At 46.0% G+C, this 26713-nt stretch overlaps 1 protein-coding gene across 1 annotated transcript in view; it reads right to left on the reverse strand.

Annotated features, from left to right (window-relative positions):
- Nucleotides 1-2290: 2290 nt before the first annotated feature.
- PEPD (peptidase D) overlaps nt 2291-26713 on the reverse strand; it is a 72091-nt gene continuing 47668 nt past the window's right edge. Inside the window, exons 10-15 of the mRNA XM_015812085.1 lie at nt 23126-23194; nt 19183-19260; nt 12038-12186; nt 7288-7472; nt 6641-6832; nt 2291-2769 (exon numbers count right to left, since the gene is read on the reverse strand). Of these exons, the coding sequence (XP_015667571.1) occupies nt 2629-2769; nt 6641-6832; nt 7288-7472; nt 12038-12186; nt 19183-19260; nt 23126-23194 (814 nt within the window). The 3' untranslated portion in view covers nt 2291-2628. The remainder of the gene's footprint in view (nt 2770-6640; nt 6833-7287; nt 7473-12037; nt 12187-19182; nt 19261-23125; nt 23195-26713) is intronic.

The raw sequence follows: 26713 nt of genomic DNA on the forward strand, positions 1-26713 counted from the left end.
TGCTTTGCTTTTGAGATTCAAGTAAGAAGAAGATTCCTGACCAGAAGGAACTCCTTGTTTGAGAAGGGAAAACAATATATTAAAACCTTGTTATTTATTACCCAGGTTCAAATTTAATTCCACAGTGAACCAAAAATACACAATCATATTTCCAACAGAGTCCATAAAATTACATCTTTTGCTTTGTGGCAATCCTGTGGCCACAAACATCAGGCTTTTTGACACTTCAAATGCTGGTGGTTTATATATATATATATTATTTTAGTAGAACAAAACATATTTAATAGCAGGGAAGTTCATGAAACGTTAATTTATTTTCTTTCACAATCTCTCCATTCATAGTATGTTTGCATAGGACTGGACTAGTGAAAATGACTTTTATACCTCCTCTTTTTTGAAGTTATTGTGTTTGTACATGTATTTAGAAAAACTCGATTGTGGTAGAAAATATTAATAAAAAGCCTTATGACAATATGCTGACCTACATTTCTGTAAAGCTAATATTTTGTATTTGAAGCCTAATAGTTTCAGGCTAACAAGCTGCAGTTCCAATAATACTGAATTTGGAGAGATAGGAAGGGGAATGGAGTTTTGTGGTTAGAAGATCACCCTTGAGAGGTATAAAAATATACCTGAGTACATTATACAAGAACCATTGCACGCAGAATGGTTTAAAAAACCTACAGAATCCCTCTTTCATCCAATAAACTTCACGTTTTATATATAAAATTTCTTACTATAGAAGTCATTTGTATTTGTAGACCAAATGTGACATTTAAAAATGTAAAAATACAGGTAAGAGATTATTTTGCAATCCATATCCATTTGTGTGACCTGCTTCCATAATTTCCTTAAAAGTCAGTCATACCAAGTTTTCAAATACTTTTTCAATTTTTTTTTTTAAATGCTTGCAACATACTTGTTCCATTTTATTTGAAGCTTCAGTTGGGGTGGGATATCTACTTTCTTCTTTCATGCCAGGAGAAAAGTTCATCTAATTTGGGGATCCCAACTTAGCTCGTCTGCTCCCCTTCTGCAGTTCTGGCTTTCATTTAACTCTAAATGTATTTATGTGCTTGGTTTTTCATATTAACCATTCTTATTGCATTCTTAGCATCACTTTTAAGATTTATCCCTGATAAACATTTGTCTATTACATCATAGAAGCGAAAAAGCTATTTATATCTTTCCACCCTTTACAAATCTATTGCAACACAGTTGCTAAGCACGCTCACATTCTATTTGGTTCTTTTAATTAGTATTTTAATTCCTTGGCATTTTATTTTCCTACTCAAGTGTTCTGTAAATATTTTTGAAAATCTGGTACATACTTAAGTTGTTTGTGATTTATTCTCGTATCATTTTCTAGTTCTACAGGTTCCACACTTTCTTATCTCTCTGCTTTTTAAAGGGCCATTCTTCAGATTTTTGTTTGCAGGCTTCTCATTTAAAAGGTATAACAAAAGGGAATTCTGTTAAAGCATATAAGGCATTGAAACTGTTTTGAAGTAAAACATTACAGGAAGTCCTTGACTTATGAAATCCCTTAACCGTAGGTCAAAATTATGATGGGCCCAAAATGGGCACCTTAGGGCCCATTAAGCACTTCTGACCCGCCAGCCCTGCGGTCATGTGACCACATTTTGGGCGCTTGGTAACCAGTTCACCTTTGCAACCAGTTGCAGTGCCCTGTGGCCACAATTGGCAATATTTTTTTGCTAGTTTCCAGCCCCCCCAAAAAAACTATTCACAGAGCCGTGGAGATTCACTTACCAACCTCGTAAAAAAAATGTCTGGTGCCGTGACTTAGGACTATAATGGTTTATGACTGGAAATCTGGTCATAGGTCAAGGACTACCATACTATCCAAGCATATATGCAAATTGCAAACTATTAGGCAAAATGAATATGAATTTCAAGTGAGGTTTTGCCTCTCCGTTGCCAAGGATAGCTGGGCAGAACGTGAAGCTGAGGTTTCCACCCCTAATCGGGCGTGTTTTCTGAAGGAAATAAATGTTGGGAGTTGCACGCTTGAGAGGAACCCAACAGAGCCACTAGGCTGAGGGCAGCCCTTGTCTGGGAGTTGAGTGGCAAGACGTTGCCTGCTTCTCTTTCTCCTGGGCTCAAGGGAAGGGGGAGACTGGGGGGGGGTTGTGGGAAACTGGGCCAAAGCAGACAGGAGGGGCCTCTTTTCCACCTCTCACCTTTAAGGCGACTGAGACATAGTCAGACCTTTCAAAACCTGAACACTGAAAAGAGGACCTTGGAAAAAGATACGGAAGGCCAAAGTGATCTTCAAAGCAACGCTTTTTATTCATTTATTTCATTGGCAGAGCTTGTGCCCTTTATTGGCTATTAAGAAAAGGAGAAGATTCTATTGCACTGATTCTTGTATCTGCTTAATGGCAGCTGCACCCGTCACTCAGGGCCAAACTTGCAAAGAGCCAAGAGGGAGAATCAAGTCAAGCATAATCAGATTTGGTCGTTTGTGCCACCACCTTTCCCCCCGTATCTTTTCCCATAGAAAAAAAATTAAGTTTGATTTTGAAGGCTTATTCCCTTTACAAGTGGGCTTTTCTTGAGGCAGGCTGCAAGAAGCACCAAAGAGCAAGTGGGGAGTTGGCACACCTAGCTAGAGGCTGAAGCAAAAGATTTGGTGCTGCCCTGAGCCTCGGACAGGAAGGCTTCAACTTCCTCAACCGTACGAGGGACACAAGTCAGCAATTCCATTCCCCTGGCTGTCACCACCACGTCGTCCTCAATCCGTACCTGGGAAAAGGCAGACACACTCGATCAGAGGTAGTGACAGAGCAAAACGACGTGGCTCCATTTCAACCTGGCTCAGTTTAAGCCTTGGCAACTGTTTACTGAGATCAAAATAATTCTGTTGCTTATGTTTCCTCCCCGCCTCCTAGTGGAATGATATACTTCCACAAAGAAACAGCAGGAGATTTTCTCTAGATCAGAGGTCCCCAACCCCCGGTCCGTGGACCGGTATCGGGCTGTGGCATGCCAGCAACCAGTCCACACAAACAAGCAAAGCCCCATCCATGGGATGCAGGCAGCACATAAAACCACGCACCCCCTCCAGTCCGTGGAAAAACCTCTCTCCACGGAACCGGTAATCCCTGGTGCCCAAAAGGCTGGGGGCCTCTGCTCTAGGTTAAAAGAGAAAACCTGGGTTCTCAATACCCTTCGTTTTAGGGGGGGTGGAGACAGTTCTTTGCCACCAGTACAAGCACTCCTCAACTTACAACACATAGCGGCCATTCAAAGTTACAACGCCACTGAAAAAAGCAACGTACGACTGTTTTTTCACTCTTACAACCCTTGCAGCATTTCCACAATCACTTGATCAAAATTCAGACACTGGGCAACTGACTCACATTTATGACAGTCGCTGTGTCCCGGGGTCATGTGATCACCTTCTGACAAGCAAAGTCAGTGGGAAAACCAGATTCAGTTAACAACTTTGTTACTACGTTAACAACTGCAGTGGTTCAGTTACCGACTGTGGCAAGAAAGGTTTGTAAAATGGAGCCAAACTCACTTAGAAGTGTCTCACTTAGCAACAGAAATTTTGGGCTCAGCTGTGGTCGTAATGAGAGCAGGGATGAAAATAGCCGACCTGCACACTGGGTCTTCACGCACCCGTCGCTTTGGGGTCCTGCTCAGATAAGAGGAGCCACGTGTGGCACATTTGCATGAACCAGATTCCTGCCCAGCTCAAAGCAAGTAGTGCTACGTTGTTCTTTTATGAAGAAGCCCTGTTCCATTCTTAGACTGTATCACGTGCCTGTTGATCACTATTTTGTTACCCCCAAATTAATCTGATTACGCAGGGTTAGAGATACAAGGTATAAATATAACCAACAAAAATTATGTGCTGAGCACTGAAAATATGCTGCCTGCATAAAATGTTACCAGCTCCAGTTAGATCAACCGCCTCAAATAAAGATCCAGCCTAAGTACAACTTGGGGGGGGGGGGGTCACAACATTATCTGCTTGCTAAGCTCTATTCACCCCTTTGCATTTTAAAAAGGAGGCATTGCACGGGATGCCTTGTAGCTGATACTGTTACTAAGATCTTTGAGACCTTTCCTATTCTCAATGGGTGTGAATGAAAAGGCCACACCGTTCTGCCCCCAGTCTCCGGGCTCGGTCCTAATCTCTCCTGGTTAAATATGCCGACTCAGTCATTATCCCTTATCTTATCAGAAATGTGCTAGTAAGTCTCTAAGCTGCAATAAAAGCAATTTTATCCAAGTGTCAAAGCCAAAGGAACACAAACCCTGGTAATTCCCACTATACAGTGCCTCTAATTGTTTCTGACCTCCTAGCATTTTGATCTAAAAATAATGCTAGTTTAACATTTGTCCTGCTTGCAAAATAACCCATTTATTCAAACAAAGCCAGTCATTGAGTCTTATTAAAGTGCTCAGTGAGCTGACTGTCAAATTATCTTCATTATTTAAGATTAATTTAAGTGTTATTATGGACCAGAATTAAATAAACTTGGCAGAATGTGTTCAGCAGGCTGCTGACAGCTGTTCAGGCTAAATCTACAAGTTCTCTCTCTTCACTGCCCAGGAAACACAGCGGCTCTGCTTTTACCGACAAAAAGAAGCCGTCTACCTGGACAAAACGTCGGTCTCCACTTTCTCCCTTTATAGAACTCAAAAGGAGCCACTAGTAATACTTGCATTTCTACATTTCTCCCAACAATCAACCTGTAATTGTCAGGATTTTGGATCAGCTCCTTGAAAATCTTCGCAGAGTGCTACACAATGTCATCTCAACCACGTACTGTGGAGAGTTTGCGCAGCTTCTTGGGCAGGAGATACACAAATGCAAACCATCTCGAGCTTAATGCCGCTTTTCCTTTCTATGGGACCACATATCACAGCATTCCTGGCCAGCAAGGCCTTTGGCAGACCTGCAGAAGTTGGCGTCGGGTGAAGCCAACTGCACAACCGCACACTCAGATGGGTACCAAGCCGCCCTCTCAATCCCCCACTTGGTTACTGAAGAAGATTCCGATTCCAAATTACTTTTTGGGGAATGGCTTGAGAAAAGCCCTTTAAATGAATGTTCACCACACTGAGGGTGGACAACCGTTTGGGATGGTCTGAGGACCCCTACACCGGTCAGTGGGTTGGACCAGTGTCCTCTAAGGTCCATTTTAACCTATGATTCTATGAAGTTTCTGACTAGAAATCTGTCAGCATTCTTATTTTTCTCTTTAGAGAACCAATCTGGTGGCTATTGCTGCCTTGCGTTCTAAAAGAGATCAATTCTCCAGCCATTGCTTGAAGAAGGTGTTTGGAAGAGATCTGCCCCAGATACAGGGGGGCTTCAGAAGGACCACCTGTGGAGGCTGCCCCAGGACAGCTGTCTACTTGGGCAGCCTTCAGGGAGTTCCCTGCTCCTTGCTAAGAGGAGAGGAAATAAGATCAAGGCAGGGGCCGCTATGCTCCGGGCTGGTTGATGCAGCAAAATGTGCTGGAGCACGTAAGTAGCCCTGCAAGCGGGGAGCCCTCGGTCACACACACATTGTCAGCCCCAGAATCCTGCTTGGCTCAAACCCGCTGATAAAGAACCAGCCCCGAGCAGAGATAACCTTTCCAACCTAGGGAGAGAATTCAGCAGCAGAAGGTAAAGTCCCACCTGGCTTGATAAGACTGTATGCTCTGCACACACAGCTTTTGAGCCGTGGAGGTGAAGCCAAGACAGGATGACTCAGAGAACTGGCACGGAGGGATCCCGTCCTTGTGTAAAGCCTCCCAACCAGAGAGCCCGAATGCCACACTTTGACACAGTGATACTCCGGTGGAGATTTCTGACCAGGGGAACATTCAGTGAGCATTGCAGCAGCAGATCACACTTCCTCCCCTGACATTCTGTTCCCAGACAGCCCAGAGGCTGCATGCCTTCTGCCCCTTCTGGATAGTGTCTGGGATCCAATTGTAGGGCGATTCCACAAACTTGCCAATGTCTGCAAGGCTGGCCAGAGGCAGCTGCGAGAGCTCCGGGAGGAGAGGTTTCAAAGTAGTGGGGGAAACCCTGGCTTGTTCTTCTGCCCTCAGCTGGCCCTTTATGGCCTCCCCCACCTGATGTTTTCCAGCTCACTAGCAATGCTGCTGCCCTGATGCCTTCCTTGTTTGACTTTGCTCCTTCCCCCCCCCCCAACAGCTGACTGAAGACCCTGGAGTTGCACAAATGAATCAAAGATGCTGCTGTTACTTTTGGAACAAGAACCGGAGTTCTAAGCCCAGAGTTTCCCAAAATGGATCCACCATGTCCAGCTGCTACAAACGACTTCCATATTGCACTGATGTTGCTTAGGAGGCTGGCTGATGAAAAGAAAATGTTCCCTAAAGGCAGAGCATTTAAAAGTCACTTCCTAGAACTGCAAAGAGGCCAAGCTTTGTACTCACAAGTTCCAAATTTAAACTCCAGTCAGGCACGAACCCTCTGGGTATTTTTAGGCTGTTCCTTGTCTCGTCCCACCTAAACCTGTCTACTCCACAAGACTGTTGTGCACTTACATGGCATTCTGCATGCACTGTGTTTTGAAACACTTGCGCATCGATCCCACACTTTCCCAGTCCACCTTTGTGCCCTAACAAAGTTACTCACCCCACCGAAATTTCGGAAACGTGCCAGGACTTCATTGTTGATGAAACAGGCCTGAGCTGGATTAGCCAAGGCCTGGTCCAAGACATGGTCAATGAAATAGATGCCAGGCTCCACGGTCAGCACCATGCCTTCGAGAAGGGAGCGGGCGGTTCTCAAACTCCGGAGACCCGGCAAGTCAATGCGATCGACTCCCTGGGAAAGGAACGGGTGCATACATTCAGTGAGGAGCTTGTGGTATGTTTCAGCCCTGCACCCACAGAGGTCATGGAATAACATGGAAGTGCAGAAGGAAGGCCAGGGTAGCTGAAAGGACTAATGGATCGGGCCAGGGTGTTCCTTATTGCTCTGATTAAGCCTTCCAGATAAGCTATGTGCTCAAACGTTCCTGGGAGGAATACTGATCTATGTGGGTCCCCTGAAATATGCTAGAGGTTATGATGCCTGAATGGTTCCGATCCAGTCTGGTCTATGAAAGTCCTTTTGTGGTTTCATGGTTTGCCTGCAGCTCCCCCCACAAGGCCATTTGTTAGCAGACATAACCTAGAAGGTGCACGGGGGTGGCTCAACACACCTAATGAGTAGGCAAAATGCTTCAGCAATAAATCTGTATTGGGTTGGCTGCACAATGTGGAGAGTTCAGAACTGACCTCTGGGTAGCCGCCTACATCGTGAACGTCAATTCCAAGAAAGTGTCCCAGCCCGTGAGGCATAAATACGGCACCCAGATGGACCTTCACCATGTCATCGACACTGCCGTGGAGAATGCCAATTTTCTTAAGTTCTTCCAGATGGACTCGGTCTGCCAGACGGTGCATTTCAGGCCAGGCCACCCCTTAGGGGGGGAAAAAAGTCCCATTATTTAAGTGTTCTTATAAATAGACATTTTCTTACTGTGGATGTCCATTTTCTGAGTCCCCCCAGAGAGAATTCTCCACCCCACAATGGAGGGTCCGCCTGGAGATAGCAGGCAGGGCCCCATCTTGAATGCCTTGTCCCGGGAACGGAGCCGTTCGCTTGCCTTTCAAACTGAAGTTACTGAAAAGACACGGAGGTTTGCAAATTCGCTCTAACACAGTTGTGTCTGTGTTTTATCAGCAGAAGCTTCCTTAGAGTAAAGCAAACTCTGAAGGACTTTGAATACTGTATCAGCTTCCCATAATACTGTATCTTAGCTTCGGGGAAGGATTCCAGTTGAGGAGGAATGTGTGGGACCAGCAGGGGAATGTTGCCACTCCTTGGAATCCCCCAATATTAACGGTCTCAACACTTTCAGCAGGTCAGGAAACCAGCTTCAGTGAGGTCCAGAGAATGCTATTAAAATCACTGCCTTTCATTTTCTGCTTCACTTTAGGTGCTAAAGAAGGAGAGAAGCCTCAGAAAAGGATAAAGAATTGCTTCTGGCCACTTGGACCCCGAAAGCATTTACAGAATACAGAATAACAGAGTTGGGAGGGAGCTTAGAGGTCTTCTAGTCCAACCCCCTGCTCGGACATTTCTCCCTTTGCTTTGCATAGTGAACCTTGCAGAAGAACTATTCAAAAGCAAATCTACACTCAGACAAGCAATGGTGGAAAACTGATGATGTGATGGACAATTCTTTGACAAATTCCTGTGAGCCAATCGGCCACCAGGTTGGGGGTTTATGCGAGAAGGCCCACCTTAATTGCTTTCCTCTACCCACCGTGGTAATTTTCCAGGCTACGGGAGCTGCAGTAGTGTCCAAATGGGAAGGAAGATACTTCTTCTCTCAGTAGACACCATCCAAGGTGAGTCCCTGCTCACTACTTCTAGGAGGAAGCCTCCAGGAGACTCAAGGGATTGTATCTCAGTTCCCCCCTCCCCATGAAATTAATATCAATGGGAGAAGTAGGACCACTACTCTGGCTGAGTTTGCAAAGCAAAATCATGATTTCCACTTCCAGCCAGCAACTCATATCCATTATTAGACAGAATCCCGAGAATTGAGACATCCCCAGGAGTGCCAATAAACTATTATTTCAGACATCTGGGTGACCTGCAGCACATTGCTCTTTCCTCTTGGACACACTGGGGTTTCACTTGCACACCCAGGGCCTTGGACACATTTCGTCTTTTTCCATTGGATGAATCCTCCCCAGAGTCTGGTTGCTGAACCGAGACAAGGAGCCAAGAAGTGAGCTGTGCCTGGTTCAGGTTGGTGCAGAATCACCAACAGCAGTCAGCAATTTCTCAGCCATGGAGCTCCTGCACCTTTTCAACTTGCTTTGTGCCCCCTCAGTGAAGGAGGCAGCTTCTGGAGGTGGGGGAAGCTCCACCACCCCCACTTAAAAAAAGAATATACTGAAAGCTGAGGAGGCAGTGAAGCATTCTCCCATCGCTGGGCATCCACAGAAATTGAGCCGTGCCAGGAACAAGAGAGGCAGGCCTTGCACATCTATTACACGGGGGCATCTCGCCCAGCTAAGAACAACTCAAGGTGGTTTGCAAATCAGAGGAACCCGGGTGGTGCTAACAGCTCAGATGCCAAGGCCTGCATGGGCATAGCAACAGGCTGAAGAGACGCCATGCGTGCACCGTGCTCTGTGGGGGTCACGGCCAGAGCCAGAACCAGCCTCATGTGCAGCTGCCACATGACAAATCCTGGCGTGGCTCTCTTTGAGCAGATGGCCTTGGTGGGGCTCCGGGCACCCTTGTGGGAAGGTTTGTTGGAGTTTATAGACTGAAACTGGAGGAGTGAAGGGCTAATGTTTTTATTTAGGTGCTACATCAATGTGCTAAGGAGATGGCAGACTACCGACTGCTGGTCTGCAGGAGCACAAGAAAACAAGCCGAACCAGGGCTGGGAGTCCTCAGTGGGCCAAGAACCGTGGCGGTTGTGGTTCATCAAGTCAATTCTGGCTCCTGGTGACTGCAGGGACAAGACTCTATGAATTTGGGGGCAACATTTTCAGAAGTGGCTTTCTAGTTCTAGACTTGGCCCCAAACCCCCCAGCTGGCTTTATGCCCCTGGCTGAGCTGGACGTCCTGGTCTCTTAGCATCTCATTCAGCACCGTAACTACGAGTAGAGAGATTCTGGTTGGGGGCAGGGGAGGGGGGTGTTACTTGTATTGTTTATGATTCATTTTCCGCCATTCGCATCACCAGATTATATCAATACACTTGACCTGTTTCCCAATCAACTCTTCCATGCAACATTAGTAAACTTTCTCTACTAATAGCCCATGCAAGGTCTTACACATTCGCTAAAAGAGTTGTAAGCCCATCTTTTGGATAACTCTAGGTGTCCAAGATCAAAATCAGAAAGCATAATAAAACATATGAACATCAGCAATAATAATAAAAACAATAAGGAAGTCTCATTAAATAACGCCGTATACATAATGGCACCCATAAAGGTTTTATCGCTCTGGGAGACCAAGGTGAACAGATAAACTTTTAGGGCAAGAGCAGGTAAGCCTTGGGGTCACGTGGGACCTTTCTGGTACCCTCTGGGCACCCCTCCCTCCAAACCACAATCGCTGAAAACTGCCCACAAAGTTCTCACCAATTTGAGGTAGACATGAAAAACAAGGGCGCTGTAGGCTGTAAAGAGAACCGCCTCAAGATGATTCCCGAACCCAGAAAAAATCCTGGCCCTGCCCAGGTACGGGCATCATCCAGGCCACCCTGCATGGCTGAGCCAATCCTAGCTGCTCTGCTCTTTCAATGCATGGGAATTGTAGTCCAAGCTGCTACCCTGGCACGGTGGGCTTTAGCAGCTGGAGCAAAGCTGCTGCTGCTGCTGCTGCTGCTCCTCAGGGTTAGTTCTAAGGAGAGGATTGTTTTCTGGATGAAGGAAGGAAACCATATTTCAAGGAATAAAACCTCAGCGATAAATATCCTTTCTTAACAGTCTTGTAAGAAAATTGCACTGTCCCCCCTAGTCCTTCTTTTCTGTAGACTGGCCATACCCAGTTCCTGCAACCGTTTTACAATTATAATACTGCCTCTTCTCTGCAACTGCCAATGTGTTGGACAACAAAAGCCATCATGAACTATTTGGGCTGTGGAAGATGGCAACGGTGGTCCAAGAATTGCAGAAAGTGCCACGGTGAGGGAATTCACCATATAGAGATCCCACAAAAGGTAATGTGTGTTCGTTTATGGCATATCTCTCTCTCTCTCTCTCTCTCTCTCTCTCTCTCTCTCTCTCTCTCTCTCTCTCTCTCTCTCTCTCCCTCCCTCCCTCCCTCCCTCCCTCCCTCCCTCCCTCTCTCATCATACACACCCTTGATTTATTGATAGGGTTATTTATAGATCCATCTCCTCCACTCCCTGCCCCATCAAATCCTGGGCAATTAACCTTGGCCCCCTCGACTCTTGTTCAAAGCTGGCCAACAGTCAGCCAGGTTTGCACAGCCTAACTGGGCTACCTTTGGACTTTGCACCCTGTTGCTCGAGACATCTTTACTCCGCAAAATCTGCTGATGGGGCGTCTGCTTCTCAATTCCCTGCCGAGAGAGACGCAGGGCAGGGCAGGGCAGAGAACCAATGGGCGGCCTCCTTGCTGGAGCCAGAAACAGACTCCGTCTTGTTCCATTGGTGAGCTTTGGTGGCTCAGCATCTGCAGGAGCAGAGGTCCAGACCTGGCATGTTGCCAATGGCCTCTCTCTTTCTCGGTCACTTCACACATGTGGAGTCTTGGAGAAACTGAAACAAACCCTGCTCCCTGCATTAATGTTAGCTGCATTAATAAAACAAATAAAAGTGTGTGAACAAATTAGCAGAGAAATCCCAACGTTAAGAGGCTCAGTCGCAAACACAGCAGATTCCCCCAAATGTTAAAGACGGCGCTGGCATCACTCCTGCGTTCTTCCATCCAACACTTTCAAAAGTCTGCTCTGCCTCAGCTTCCCTCCAGCACCTGCCACCTTGTTCCCATACACAAGAAGAAATAAAAAGGAAGCAGAGACACTCCTTGAGGCCAAGAGTGCGATCCTGACCGGCTCAAGGTTGACTCAACCTTCCATCTTTTTTAGGTCGGTAAAATGAGGAGCCAGATTGTTGGGGGCAAGAGGCTGATTCTGTAAACCACTTCGATAGAGCTGCAAAGCACTGGAACCTTTTCTGGTATCAAGAAAGCAGAGCTGTTGTCTACTAGAGATCGTTGGCTGTCGCAGAAAGAATTGGATGAGAGGCAAAAAGCTATCAAAAGAGGTACGAGAAAAGAGGGCATTTGAGGCAGGACGACCACAGTGGGGCAACTGAAGTTCTTCCATCTTGATTTTTTTTATTACACCCTTGGACCCCCTGAGCTGAGAGACGGGTCAAGAATAGGCAGTGCCAGCCCCAGTCGGAGGGCACTGGGAAGGAGGGCTGGCATACTCCTCCTCTCCCCACATTTATGTTAGCAGATTTTTGTTGTTGTTGTGTCTTACCTGGCTTGAGGCTGCTGAACACTGCCCGGGATGACTTGTACACGGCCTCGTAGATAGCCTTCTGGTCAGGAGTGAATTTTCCGTTTGCTGGAAAGGTGCAGGTGATGTCTGAACCGTAGCAATAATACTCTCCCCCCATGTCAAAGAGGCTGCAGAAAAGGAAAAAAGAAAAAAAAACTGTGTGGGTCTGAATTTGAACTGCAGCATTATTACGAAGTTGTCTGTGCAGTGAGGCTGATTATAGATGTCATCAGAACAGACTCCATTGCGAAGATAAAGCTGGAAGAGTTGCCATTTCTCCTCCTTGAACAAATGAATGTCAGGATGGTCCTTTCCCAAGGCCATCTCGACATTCCTTCACAGCTGGAAAATCAATTAAATATGTGTGACAGGCGGCTGTTTCCTCCTTCAATCATTCAAAGATGGAGAACCTCCAACAGTCTGTATGTAGAGGTGTCACTGGCTGCGTTTTCACAACACATTTGGCCTGGTTACTGAATTAATCCGTTTTTTCTGGATATGGACCACACCTAGAGTTATAAAATATTCAATCAGGTTGGTTTACATAATATACTAATCTACTGTTTTGTGAATGCTATGCCTTTAATCTAGTTAAGAATGTTGCCAGTTGTCTATTCCTCTTCTCCATACTTTTAATAGCACAATTAGGAAATAAAACGTTACTTAGCAATAGAATTGCTGCAAAATTTAACTTAAGTCTTCCAAATCCAAGTTTTATCTCCAGCCTGATTAAGGAAATGAAAAACTGGTTCTCTGATCTGGTCACCTGGAGGCCATTTCACTTTGCCACCTGAATTTGGCCTGCAAGCTAAACATAACCCAAATAACCATCAAAAGCTCACTGTATTGTGTGAACCCAACATAAAGTATCTGTTGGTTCTATTCAACTCAGCCTGAAATACTGCTCTACTGATTCGGTTAGAAAATCAGTGGCGCCACTCAGGGGGCTGTTTCCATTGGTATTCAGGTGGGGGGGCTCGATCTGTTATCTTCAATGCCACAGGGCTGCCACCGCTGCAAATTCCAACTGGAATGGCAACCTGCCCATGAATTATGGCCATTTCAAGGCCAGCAGGAAAGGGCTGGTGGACGCCTTGGGCTCAGGCTGAATATTTCAGCAGCCAAGAGTGATCTGCATGCATCTGACCCCCACCACGGTTTGGTTACTTCCCACTTGCATTTATGCCCTGTGCACATGTGTGTGCGATGTGGAACGCCGGCTTATGAAACTCCCGCAGCCCTTCATCTGTCAGCCTTAGGTGACGGAGGAGATGCCACGAGGGTCTGCTGGTTATGCAAGCAACGTGGGCGTCCTGAGAGAATCCTCTGGGTAGCCAATGGAGAGTGATGCAAAAAATGAGATCTCTGTTGAAATGCTGCGTGATCAGAAAAGGCCGGAGGGAGCCAACCGGGGCCACTGTATCAACGGCTTTCATTCGTTCCAGGGACTTTCAGGAGCTGGCCTGGGAGTGGCAGCCAGTTTGGCCAATCTCTGCCCTGGACATCTGTGCTGGAGTCCCGGCACCCGGCTAGAACATTTTGCTCCCAGTGCACTGATCAAACAATTGGAGATTAAACTCCCAGGGCAAAAGTCATTCTTTTGATGATTGCTTTTTACTGTAAATAGCACCATGCCTACCCCATGTATGCAAAAGGTCATCGCTTCCATTTCTGCCATGAATGGGAGACACAGCACACAAAGCGTTGAATTCCATTCCTAGAACACCGAACGAGTTGTCTTTGGCACGGGACCAAGCTATGATGTGCTGTGGCTTAAGCAGGCCAGCTTCCAGAGGCAAAGGTGCTTGCCGGGCTCCTGAAACCAGAGCCTCTTTCCTCTGCCTTTGAGAGCAGGACCCAGACATCTGGTCCCCGGGGAAGGTGGGCTGCACAAGCCAACCTCTGGCCAACAGAGAGAGCAAGTCTGGATTTGCGAGACGATCTCAGACTACATCCAAGTTCTCCCTCCCCTCAGCTCCAGTGGCATTTGCTCCTAAACTGGAAGCTCCTTGCAAAATCCTTTGGGCTCAGCCCTATAAAGTCATCCAGTGTGGGATGTAAGCCCAAGTACGGGAACGGAGGAGGGGGAGGAGGCTGGCGCTGGAGTTTTTTTACGAGTCATTGCTTTGCCCATTCCGCCATTCAGTTAGACCAGAGGTATAGGGAAGGATGGCCCATTGATGTCTTGTGGATTTCAACTCCCAGAATTCCTGAGCCAACATGGCTGGCTCCGGAATTCTGGGAGTTGGAGTCCATAAGTCATAAAAGGCCATCTGTTCCCCACCCTTAAGGTAGATCATGCTGAGTTGCATCTATGTTGGCTGGAAGCAATACATTCATGTTCTCAACATATATATCAATGGGCTACCATGGAAACATGGGGGGGGGGAGAGGTAGTTTTTAAGAGGAAAAAAACCTCTTGTAATGCTCCCCAAATGGAGCATTTGGGGGTCTAACAGTAAAACGTAGAGGGTAGAGCCAGTTCTGTAATTGTTCTGTAAGGATAAAATTGCAAAGGGATGTGGGGAAAACTTGAATTCCACAGTGCAAATCCAAAGCTGGGGCTGCAGTTTCCCTGGGCACCCGGAACAGGGAGAAGATTTGTCATTTGACAAAGGGTGCCATGAAAGTGGGGTGTTGGGGGGGGGAAGAAGCCCAGTGAGGATTCCTGAGAAGTGTTCCCTCAGCTTAGGAAATCATTCTAGAGAGCAATGGATTTTTCCTTGAATTTAAACTTCCCAGATGAGAGGAAGTTGCAGGGTTTACTCCAAAACAACAACACCCTTTTTAATTTTTTTCCCAAAAGAAGAAAGAGAAGAATGTACTTAAAGCATCTATTACTAAGTAGTTGAAAAACAGAGTAAGAGTTTGGGCCTTGACATTATTGTAGGGGGTGGGGGGGGAGTTGCTTTGAAAGGAAAGCAGGGCACTTTTTAAAAGGAAAGGGAGTTATTTAAAACTCTCCACAAGATGGCAGAGGACACTAGGAAAGCACCTCAAACTTTTCTTAGCTACATCCAGAAATTATCCATTTTGCCCAGAGATGGAGACGGCATGCTGTTGGGTACAAAATGCCAGGGAGCCTCAGTCGAAGCCCTGCCTCTCTCTGTTTGTCACAGGGCTCTTCACACTTGGCCCAAGACAGAGACATTTACGTTTCTTAGCCATACCTGAATCTGATGAGTTGGCGTATGGACAAAAAGGAAATGTAATAATAATTTGATGATGATGATGATGGTGGAAGGGACCTTGGAGGTCATCTAGTCCAACCCCCTGCTCAGGCAGGAAACCCTATACCATTTCGGACAAATGGCTGTCCAGTCTCTTCTTAAAAACCTCCAGTGTTGGAGCATTCACCGCTTCTGGAGGCAGGTTGTTCCACTGGTTAATTGTTCTAACTGTCAGGAAGTTTCTCCTTAGTTCTAGATTGCTTCTCTCCTTGATTAGTTTCCACCCGTTGCTTCTTGTCCTGCCTTCAGGCGCTTTGGAAAATAGCTTGACTCCCTCTTCTTTGGGGCAGCCCCTGAGATACTGGAAGACTGCTATCATGTCCCCCCTCGTCCTTCTCTTCATTCAGTTTTCATTTTCCAAGGCAACAGTGCCCTCGTCCGGAGAAATAAATCATAGCACGGGACTACTCCAGGGCCACCTTGTGTGCAACGTGAGAATAAAGAAGGTGTGTGTGTGTGTGTGTGTGTGTGTGTGTGTGTATTGTTTCCAGAGATTTTTGGAGCTTCTTTGACAAAGGGAAAAAAAGCTGCATTGTTTTAATGAAAACATTTTGGAGTTTATAACTGGCCAATAAATTTCAACTGCAGAGGGATATCCTGTTTAGCCTTCAGCAGCAGCCTGCCTGCCGCTGAAGCATCCTCAGCCACAAATCCCCGATGCTCGTGGCACGCTACCCTTGCGAGGGAGAACGCGGAGAAGCAGAGCAGGATTCCCATCTGCCTTCTGAGGCTGCCATCCTGATCTCTGCCAGCCCAGCAGGAGGGAGGCACAGGCCTCCGATTCCTCTCTGCGTAGGCTGAGCCGTTGCCACGCGGGGTGCCTGCCATGGAGGGAACTGGCCCAAGGGGGAACTGGGGAGGCTCAACGCAGAACGATGGAAGGAAGCCCTCTTCTTGGATTAATGGGGCAAGTGTGTCGAGAGGTGTGCAGGTAACACCCAGCGTGTCCTTGTTTCAGGTACGCTGCACTCCTGGTGACTGGCAGGTCAGGAAGCCCTTAAGGATGCTGGTCCGCTTAGATCTGCAGCCCGGCTTCCCTGCTGCCATTAATACTTGAGTTTACAGTTAATAAATAGATCAAAACAGGTAACAGCAGGGGAGGAAAAATGCTCCTTTCTGGAGACAATGCCCTCTTCCTCTTCAAACCCCCAAGCAAAGGTGAGGGCGAGTGTGCCGTAGTCTACAGTATCGTGGATTAAATGCCACTTCATAACTGATAACCACTCTTGAGATGTGCAGGACCTGCTGAGAACCCCATACATTTCATCCCATAATACTATTAATGAGTAATACTGCTAATAAAAAGCTGCTGAGCGCCAAGACCTGAGGAGGCAAGGAACAATTCTTTAAAAGCCAAGCCTAAATAACATGGGGACGTGTTTTCCAAGCAACTCCGTACCCAGCAACATCAATATTCTGCGACAAAAGGAAACGCTTTTTGAACAACAGCAGCAAAAGATTATCGGCTTCAGGCCAGGAAACCTACCAAACCTAGCTAACACAATGTTGAATTTTCTCCTGGACGCATTGATCAAAAGCAAACAAAGGACAGGACTGCACAAAAAGGCAGGCTGTGCGTCTAAAAGGAGTCCCTCGTGTGCACTTCCAAAATGTGCTGCATTTCATCTCCCTCCATATTTCCAACAGCTCCGTGCAGAAGCAATCTTTTTATCCTGGGATTGGAGGAATCATTTGCTCCCTCTGGAGCACAGGAGGAGCTCTGTTGATTCATTTGGAAAGATTCAAACAAAGAACCGTCATCAACCCCAACCAACTAGCGTGAAATGCCCCAGTGTCAGACCTGCCATCCCACTGCACCGGGCCTGCTCACCTAGATAGATGCCAGGCTGTCAGGAGCAACGGGGAGAGGGAGCTGTGGGGTGATATGAAGGGGGGGGGTAGAGGAAAGGAAAGCAAAGGTCTTTGTGCCGTCCAAAGTCACCTAACGGAGTGCAACAGCCTGAGGCCCTGGGGACTGTTAGCAAAATAAGTAGTCTGAATAAGATTGGACACTTACTGATAACCATGGGGGGGGGATGGGACCCAGAAGGGAATGTTTACTGTGTGCTTTGGGCACAAAACACCAGATATCAGCTTTAGTAAAATATACTTTTGGTAGCCATGAGTCTGAGAGTCTTGCAAATAGCAGAGCCTCAGTTCTCTCTGGTATTGCAGAAAGTCTCCCTGAAAGAATCCAGCATTGGTGAGCCCTGGAAACGTGTCCTGGGAATTAAGTGGGAATCCATTTTGGTTCTAATTGTTTCATTTCAACTATTCTAGAATATAGAATATAGATCAGAGCTGGAAGGGACCTTGGAGGTCTTCTAGCAATCCCCTGCACAAGCAGGAGACCCTAAACCACTTCAGACAAGTGGCTGTCCAGTCTCTTCTTCAAAGCCTCCAGTGATGGAGCACCTGCATCTTCTGAAGGCAAAACTGTTCCTCTGGTTAATTGTTAATTTAATTTCATTCCTGCCCATCCCCAACCCTGCCCCCCTCCGTCTTTATGGACAATCACAGCCTGAATGCCGAGACTGAGAGAGAATTCGATTTGAGAGACTCCTCCAGCCAAATCAGAGCACAAGAGACACCAGCTATTCTCTTTTGTTAAAGTGGGGTGGGGAGAGCAGTGGAACAGGGAAGCCATGGGCTCTACAATTCGTATTTCGAAAGTGACAAGCTTTTGCTTTTGCAACTGAAAAAAACCACATCTCTTCCAGCGACCTAAGAAGTTTGATATTCATGAACAGAACAAGGAGAGCTGCAACAAAAGCGCACGGTGACACATGTTTGCGTTCCCCTGTTTGCTTTGGGAACCCCCTTCCCTAAACAGGCAACCCTGACACTGGTGGGAGGACTCTGTGACCCCAGCCGGTAGGCCAGAGGAGTGGAAATTGATGCGCAAGAGCAGAAAACATAGAATTAACCTTTCCTTTTTTGGCAGCAGGCCCTGCGTGCCCCCAATTTCTGTTCGGGAGCCAGTGGTTTGGCAAGTAGAAGAAGAGAGGGAAAGAGCCCCCTGTAGCAATTCTTCACAGAAGCAAGTTACAGCCAGACTTGCACACGGGAACGTTCACTAGGCAGGCTGGAAAATGAGCGCACATTTATTTCACGGGAGAAAAGTCCGACCTCAGCTGAGAATGACCGCAGCAGGCAGGCAAAAAAGCAGAGGGATCAGAAGCAACTTCCTCCGACTTCCTGTCGGCTTCCCCAGTGACTTCGCTTGTGGGAAGCTGGCAGGGAGGGGGTCGAGGGCAACTAGCCACGGCCAACTCGCCATGGCCATCACACCACAGCCAACTTACTGCGGTCAACTCGCCGCTGGACAAGAGTTACACTAATCTCGAAGAAATCGTCCAATAAAGAAAAGATGCCAAAGGAGGGACAAAATAAAATGTGAATGACAACAATTAACATTATTTTTAAAATTATTCTAAATAATTGAATTGTTGAGTTGTCCCACAGCGAGTTGTCCCATTCCGGGCAGGGAGTGTGGGAAATCAGGTTCACGTGGCCATGGCTGACTGTGGTGGCTCCACAGTCTGAAGAGCCTTCAAATTTCAATCCCATAAGAGATCCTGAATTTTGGACGCATTCTTTAAGTACGCCCATTTGAGGTCTCTGGATTCAAAAATGGCTGCAAAAATACACTTGGTCACGTACAGGCCTAATAGCTGCAAAAACATTAAGAACTGAACAAGATTTTCTGCAGGAAGACCAGGGAAGGAAGACGGTTGATAAATTAGAGAATATAAACTAAAAATTATGAAGAGTTAAAATCTATACAGCTCATTGAATAGCTTTGGTGTTGTTGCTGCTGCCACACTTGCATTCCTTGTAAGATTTTCTTCTAAATATGGATTGAAAGGTTAGGACAAAAGGCCTTTCACTCACCAGAGATCTCCATCTTCAATGGTTTTATCATTTGGAGCCCCAGCGTGGCCGTAGTGCAAAATGGAACTGTTATCTCCACTGAAAGAACAATACACATTATCAATGTGATGTGCATGACCAATGCAGAATGAAAAGGCTATTACACACTAAAATTCTGTACAAAATATTACATATTGCAAAAAAGCAAACATACAGTTTATGCCTTTTTCTAGTGCTTGGTGAAATTATTAGCCCTGAATAGTATAATTAAGGGCCACGTTTTCCAGATTGCTTTGATTCTGGACAGAGAGGTTCTAAAACAAAGGGCTTACAGAAAAGTGGTTAAGGAGGTTTTGCAAATTACTAGTTTACAGCCTGCAAATTAACTTTCCAAGGAAAGTGGGAGAACTTGTGGGCTCCATAAGAGAAGCTCCAAAGGTTTAATTGCTCCCCAAGATCCACATTTCCTGAACAAACAAGCAAAACATCTCTGCCATTGTTTTGCTCATGCATTTTTCATCCAGGATCCACTGAGAAATATTATTTTGCTGCTTTGACTAGTTGGCTTAAAAATATCATTTAGACTGTCTCCCTAAAGCAAACATATGTGAGGCTGTCTGCAAGCACACTGTAAATGCCAACGCAATTTAGCACAGCAGCCCCCAACCTTTTGGGCACCAGGGACCGGTTCCATGGAGAAAGGTTTTCCCACGGACCAGAGGGGCTGTCATTTTACGTGCTGCCTGCATCCTGTGGATGGGGCTTCGCTTGTTTGTGTGGACCAGTTGCTGGCATGCTGGGGGTTGGATTTAGCAGACAAGGAGTATTATAGGGGTATGCTAATGAAGAAAAAAAGGCCCATCAATTTTAGAGAGGTCATAAACTTTGGAGAATCTGAGCTACGCAACCTGGCATAAGATAAATTCCCATTACAGAGCTAGAATGATCAAAATGTTTAGAAAATAATTCGATACATTAATATGCCAATAAAGTATGAGAGTCTGTGAGGTGGAGAATTTGGAAGTCAGCTGCAGGATCAATCAGAATAGAACTGGAAAGGACCTTGGAGGTCTTCTGGTCCAACCCCTTGCTCAAGCAGGAGACCATAAACCATTTCAGATAGGTGGTTGTCCAGTCTTTTCTTAAAAACCTCCAGTGATGGAGCACCCACAACCTCTGAAGGCCAACTGTTTCATTGATTAATTGTCCTCATAGTTAGAAAAATTATCCTTAATTCCAGGTTGCTTCTCTCCTTGATTTGTTTCCATCCATTCTTTCTTGTCCAGCTTTCTAGTGGTTTGGAAATAAGTTGACCCCCCTCTTCTTTGTGGCAGCCCCTCAAATAATCCTGGAAGACTGCTATCATGTCCCTCCTAGTCCTTCTTTTCTCTAGACTGACCATACCCAAATCCTGCAGCCGTTCTTCATATGTTTTAGTCTCCAGGCCTTTAATCGTCTTAGTTGCTCTTCTTTGCACTTTTTCCAAGGTATCAATATCTTTTTTGTAATGTGGTGATCAAAACTGGATGCAGTTTTTCAGGTGTGGCCTTACTAAGGCTTTATAAAGCGGTAGAAATGATTTTGACTCTATGCCTCTGTTTATACAACCAAGATTTGTATTAGCTCACAAGAGGATTTTTCTTTCCTAAGGAGCATCTACTGTCCACAAGTATAACACAATTCTTTCATTAATATGCCCGATTTGATCTTCTGAATATTGTGGCCTTTTGATTCACAACACCCTTCTATTTATCCACATTTTTAATTTGCAATGAGCCAACACGCTCAAAATTCTGAGCGAGTTGGAGTTATTAAAGAATGAGAGATCGCGCTCCTTGCTTGGTAGCAGGACCTTTTGCAAATTAAAGCATGGCGGGAGGAGGAAATTGAGAAGGAAAAACCCTCCTTCGTGAAACAGTGAGAAATGGAGGCTTTGCCATTTACCTGGGAGACGCATGAAATTTTTAAAAGGGGAGTCTGAACAAAACCATATTTAGCCTGACTCGTAAGGTAGCACAAGCAAGGTTAAAGTGAAAAGAAAATGTATTTCACCAAGCGTCTTTGAAATAGGAAGGGAAAGCAATGTACTTAAAAAAAAAAATCCACCTGGATCAGATTTAATTCACGAATAAGAGAGGATCCCGAGTGCCTAAAATATTCCTGTCATGAAACTTCCTAACCTCCTCCAACGGTCTCTTGACCTTCAAATGGGTTGGACTTCCTTTCCCTGGTTTGCCAGCCTGTGTCAAATGCCCGGTTGGGAAAGGGTGAGTAAGTGAGGGAAGATTTAAACTGGACTCCAAAGTCCATCCAAAGCTGCCTCTCTCCAGACTCATCCACGAGGCAGCCATACCTGAGCATCCATCCGATCTCTTCTAAAGCCTTTGTCGGAGGGGCTGCTATAGCCACCACGGGATCTTGCATCAGGAGCCTGGGGTCTGAGGGGCTGCGGTGTACAATATCGTACTCACAGTAGTATTCTGGCTAGTGCCACCACGGCTCTTTCCAAATCCCATGATGGCTTCAATATCATTTTTTTAATTGATAGGATAAATCAAAGGCTCTTCTTAATTCCATCTGTGCTGGTGGACTTTTGCAACCACCAATTGAGACAGCCATTTCTATTCCATCAAACGGCACACCAGTGCTGAAATAACGGAGGGTAAAGGTTTGGGGCGCCTCCGCCTTCCAGCCTCTCTCTTCCACCCCACTGAGCGGGTCCTTCGGGTGGCAGGGCCAATCCTCAGCAAACAAGGGCTTTTTGCTGCCCCATCTTCACACTGTTGCAGCAACCCCGCCAGGAGAGTTGGGGGTACAATTCTCCAATTCTTTTAACGCGTTGGGGGAGAGGTAGGCGAGGGAAAGCTGAGTGCAGAGGAGCCCTAGGGAAGCCTGTTGCTGCCCCAGGAGCTCGGGGGAGGGAGGGCAGGTGGGCACACTCTTCCCTCTCTCTGCTTCCCCCTGGAAAGAAGGGCAAGGGAAACGGCTTCTCCTCCCTCCCTCCCTTGGCAGCTGTTTCCAGAAGGAGCTTGGAAGCGCCTCGGGTAGGAAGCCAAGCTGTTTCCCATCATTTGAGGGAAAGTGCAGCTTCTGGCCTGGCCAATCCAGTGCAGGCAGGCCAAGCAAGCCCGCCCACTTCCCATTTGCACGAACAGGATGTTTTATACAGAATTCGGCTAATCAATTAACCCCAGATTAAATATGCATGAAAGGATTTCAGCACTTGATGGCTACTCAGCCATCTCTGCACTTCCCCTAATTTTGCCAGCGTGACTTCTTGTATTTTTAATGAAGACTCTTTAAGTCCCATTTCCTTCTTGCTGGAAATATTGATCAGCGCGATGTTATTTTTATTGTGCCAACTTAGCAGCTTTATGACGGCACAAGTTAGTTCGGCTCAGCCCTCTGCCGGGAACCACGGCAACAATTAAAAAGGGGCCCCACAGAAGCTGCTCAGTGGATTGATAGCCTTCTGTTGTGCCGTACGGCAGGTTACGGCTGAATCCCCCCCCCCCACATATTTTAGAAAAATAATCCCCCTTCCCCAAAGAACAGCTAATTATGCTTTCCAGATTGAACATACCAGAGGAAAAACTCCAGTTAGAGCTGCGCAGGCAAGTGGAACCATCCCCTCTTCTCCCCCCCCCCCACCCTCGGCGGTCTGCAAAACTGGAAAGTTTGGGGAACTCCGCCTTACAATCAAGAGTGTCAGCAGCTCTCGAATATGCAAGCCACCCTCCCAACTCTCTGCATGGCTGTGCCAGATTCAGCCACTCCAAGGCCTTCCATTTTTATGGGCCTCACTCGATAAACGTTCCCTTGTTTTCGTTTTTCACTGAAGTATTCGATCTAGGCATGCTAAATAACCTGCACTTAATTTAAAAGCCTCCCTATTGCTATGTACAAGCTCCGTATTAATCCCACTCTTTGGGAAATCAATGTTCCCTCCCCCCCAATTCTTTACCTGCCACAGATGCAGGTGTAGGAAGTGTGCCGCATGCCTCCTTGCTTGTAGCAGTAGTGCTCGAACAGGCTGAAAACCAAGAAAGCAGAGAATTAATTGTTTGTCCAGAATAGGATGGAGAAATTCAAAAATCTAAAACTGAGCCACTAAAAACGACAGAAGATTTTAAATTAATTCCGCCTCTGTAATCAACCACAAACTGATTACTTGGCTGATACCATTACAAATGCAAGAGCTTTATTGGATCCCAAAGCCAATATTCTAAAGCAAACAAATATATGCTTCCCCTCCTGGAAATCACACCAATTAGTGCTTTCCTTTAATGCATCAATAGAGAATGGGAGGACAGTGAGATACATGTCATGTTGCAGTAATTGTCAGACCTGGCCTAGCTTGGTCTGGTCTCTTAGGAAAGAAACAGTCTGGACTCCTTTTGTAGGGAAAACGTTACTTTTACTAAAAGCCAAGTGGCAGATCTAAGAGTTTGCACGCAAAGATTCCTAGTTTTTCCGTTCCATCCCCGTTATCTCCCCATCGTCACATTTGAAGATGTTTTGATGACTGTCCCGGCATTCGGTGGACTAGATGGCGAGCGGTCGCATCCCATTCCCAGGTCCGCGGCCTTGGGATGTCTCGGGACTGCACCCAGATCATGTTCAGTTTTCCCCTCATCTTCCCACAGCTCCCTTCCCCCAAGGCTTATTGCAGACTGGCATCTAGCAAAGCATCTGTGAGCGAAGGAGGGCAGCCCTGGCAATAATCCCCGCTCAGCAGCTACCAATACTCCTGAAATACAATGTTTAGGGTGTCCTTCCAGCAAGGTCTACAGCTGTGGTGGTTAGGGAAAGATGGGAACTATAGTCCAATATACCTGGAGGGCACCCTGTTGGGGATGGTGTTCCATTTCCTAGGTCAAGGGTAGGCAACCTCGGCTCTTTTATGACTCATGGACTTCAACTCCCAGAATTCCTGAGTCAGTCATGCTGACTCAGGAATTCTTGCAGTTGAAGTCCATGAGTCATAAAAGAGCTGAGGTTGCCTACTCCTGACCTAGGTTCTAACAACATTTTGACTTATGCTCTGGCACCCTATTAGTGCAAGTTCTAATGCTCCTTCCTCTTGCCGAGTGGTCCAAACGGAAGACCATTCAAGAGACAGTCAAGTCCATGTGCCCCTTCAGATGCAGCAAGAATTCCTTGATCATTCTTCCTGACATAAATGCTTCTCTTCCTAAATCTTCAGGACTTTCTTTACCAGAGCTAGACAGAGAAGATAGCGTGGGCCAAACAGGCCACAAAGGGTTCAAATTCTCAAAACAGAGCTTCTGTCTTCCCTTAAGGTTTTAAAACAAGGAAAAGCACGGAAAAGCATCCTTACGCTTTGAAAAGCTGGCTAGAAAGATAATTGTGGGGCTGGGGGTGAGGAAGTGAAGAGGGTTTGAAGAGGGACTTCAGGGGAGGTTGGCGTCCACATCCCCCTCCGTTTCGGGTAGGGTTCCAAAACTTGGAGGAACTCATTGACCAGAAGAGAAAGTACAAGTAGTCCTTGACTTACGACAGTTCGTTTAGTGATCGTTCAAAGTTACAACAGCACTGAGAAAGTGACTTATGACCGTTTTCCACACTTACAACCCTTGCAGCATCCCTGTGGTCATGTGATCAAAATTCAGATGCTCGGCAACTGATTCATATTTACGACGGTCGCAGTGTCCCGGGAGGGTCACATGATCCCCCTTTTGCGACCTTCCAATAAGCAAAGTCAATGGAGAAGCCAGATCCACTCAACAACCGTGTTACTAACTTAACACCTGCAGTGATTTGTTTAACAACTGTGGCAAGAAAAGTCGTAAAATGGAGCAAGGCCACTTAACAAATGTCTCACTTAGCAACAGAAATATGGGGCTCAATTGCGGTCGTAGGGCGAGGACTGCCTGCATAAGGGAAACATATTAGCCTGCCTTCCACGATTTTTCCTTCGATCCAACCTTAATCTCGGCTGGCGCCAGAGACGTCCTGCAGGGGGAGCTCTTCCGCCTTCAGAGACGCTCGGGCGTTCCATCCGACAAGGACAGATGGATCCCAACTACAATTAATATAGGATTAACTGCTTTAAGAGTCAAGCACATATTAGAGCTCCTTTCCATCTTTGTGAAATATGCTCTAATAACAATTCAATTCCCTTTAATATGGAAAGGATTGTGGGGGGACCTCATTTATTGTAATATTAAAATCGTTTCATTAACACAGGAGTGGCAATGGAACCCATTCAGCTTTTTCGCAGATATTTGCTACTGTCCTTCGGCAGCAGCTAGGAAAGCTATTGGGAGTTTACGATGCCAAGCCTGCTGCACATAACACTAGATATAGCCAACCCTTTCCAGTCCTGAGATAGAAAAACATGGTGTGGGGGTTACAGAATTAATAATAACAATAATAAAGTTGGAAGGGACCTTGGAGGTCATCTAGTCCAACCCCCTGCTCAGGCAGGAAACCCTACTCTATCCATGGCAGGATGAAGGCCTTTTCCACGTGTTTCCAACCCTGCGGTCCTGAGCTTTCTTTTGCCAATTGGACCTGCAATACTTACTGAAGTCGTCGCTCCATCGCAAATGTTGTGAATTGGTGCAAATGGCACAAATCACCACAATGCATCCTTCTGCATCTAATGGACATTTGTCAATAACGGACTCACAATGAATCTGTTGCAATGAATCTTCATTTCCCATTTGAGCTTGCAAACGAGATAGTTTGTCAATCCTACCTTCCTCCCACAATAGTTAGCACTGTTCCCAAAAGAGGAGAAGAGGAGGAAAGAAGATGCCAGGCTGCTGTTCCCTGCCTTAAAACACATTTAGGAGATCAGTGATATTATATCTCTGCAGGCCAAATGTTGGGGAATTATCCCTGAACATATATATACATCCAGCCTATTACAAATTAAACCATTTTCTTTCTTTTCTAAGACTCGCACAGCTGCAGTGATAGATGCTAACAAAGCTTAATTAGGAAATCGGCAGATGCCCTCCAAAAAAAAAACCCTATAAAAGGCAGCTCATGGTTCATAAATTAAAAGGAAAATAAAACACATCCAACAACATCCATCACTGGTGATTTACAGGGAAGAAAAACAACAGATCGTTTCAGGTTAAAGAGCAGAGAGAGCTGGCTAAACCATAATTGGCATTTTAATTGTATACCAGAGAATTACAAATCTTTTGGCTGATCTTAGCTGCAAATAAAGTCCCATCAGATAACATATAGTTGATCTGGTGAAGCCTGCTTCTGGTTCCCTTCAGGTATATTGCATTGCGGGTTCCACCACCATGAGCCAATATGGGAAGAGTGCATTTTCTGTGCATCACCCGGTTAGCAAAGCAAGTGGGATAATTGCTTTTTAAAAAAGTGTTTATAAATATTTTTTTTCTGCAGAAACACTTACGATTTTCTGGCCATATTTAATGAGCAATTAAAACAAAATAAGGAATGGGATAAAAACAGAACAAAATTTTAAAACTCCTAACGTATCATAAAACAAGCCAAAATATGAACAGTTTTGATTGCTATTCTAATTTTTCAGGGAGGAAGGAAC

This window comes from Protobothrops mucrosquamatus, unplaced genomic scaffold (assembly GCF_001527695.2).
Source record: "Protobothrops mucrosquamatus isolate PMUCROS unplaced genomic scaffold, P.Mucros_1.0 scaffold67, whole genome shotgun sequence".
NCBI classification, from domain to species: domain Eukaryota; kingdom Metazoa; phylum Chordata; class Lepidosauria; order Squamata; family Viperidae; genus Protobothrops; species Protobothrops mucrosquamatus.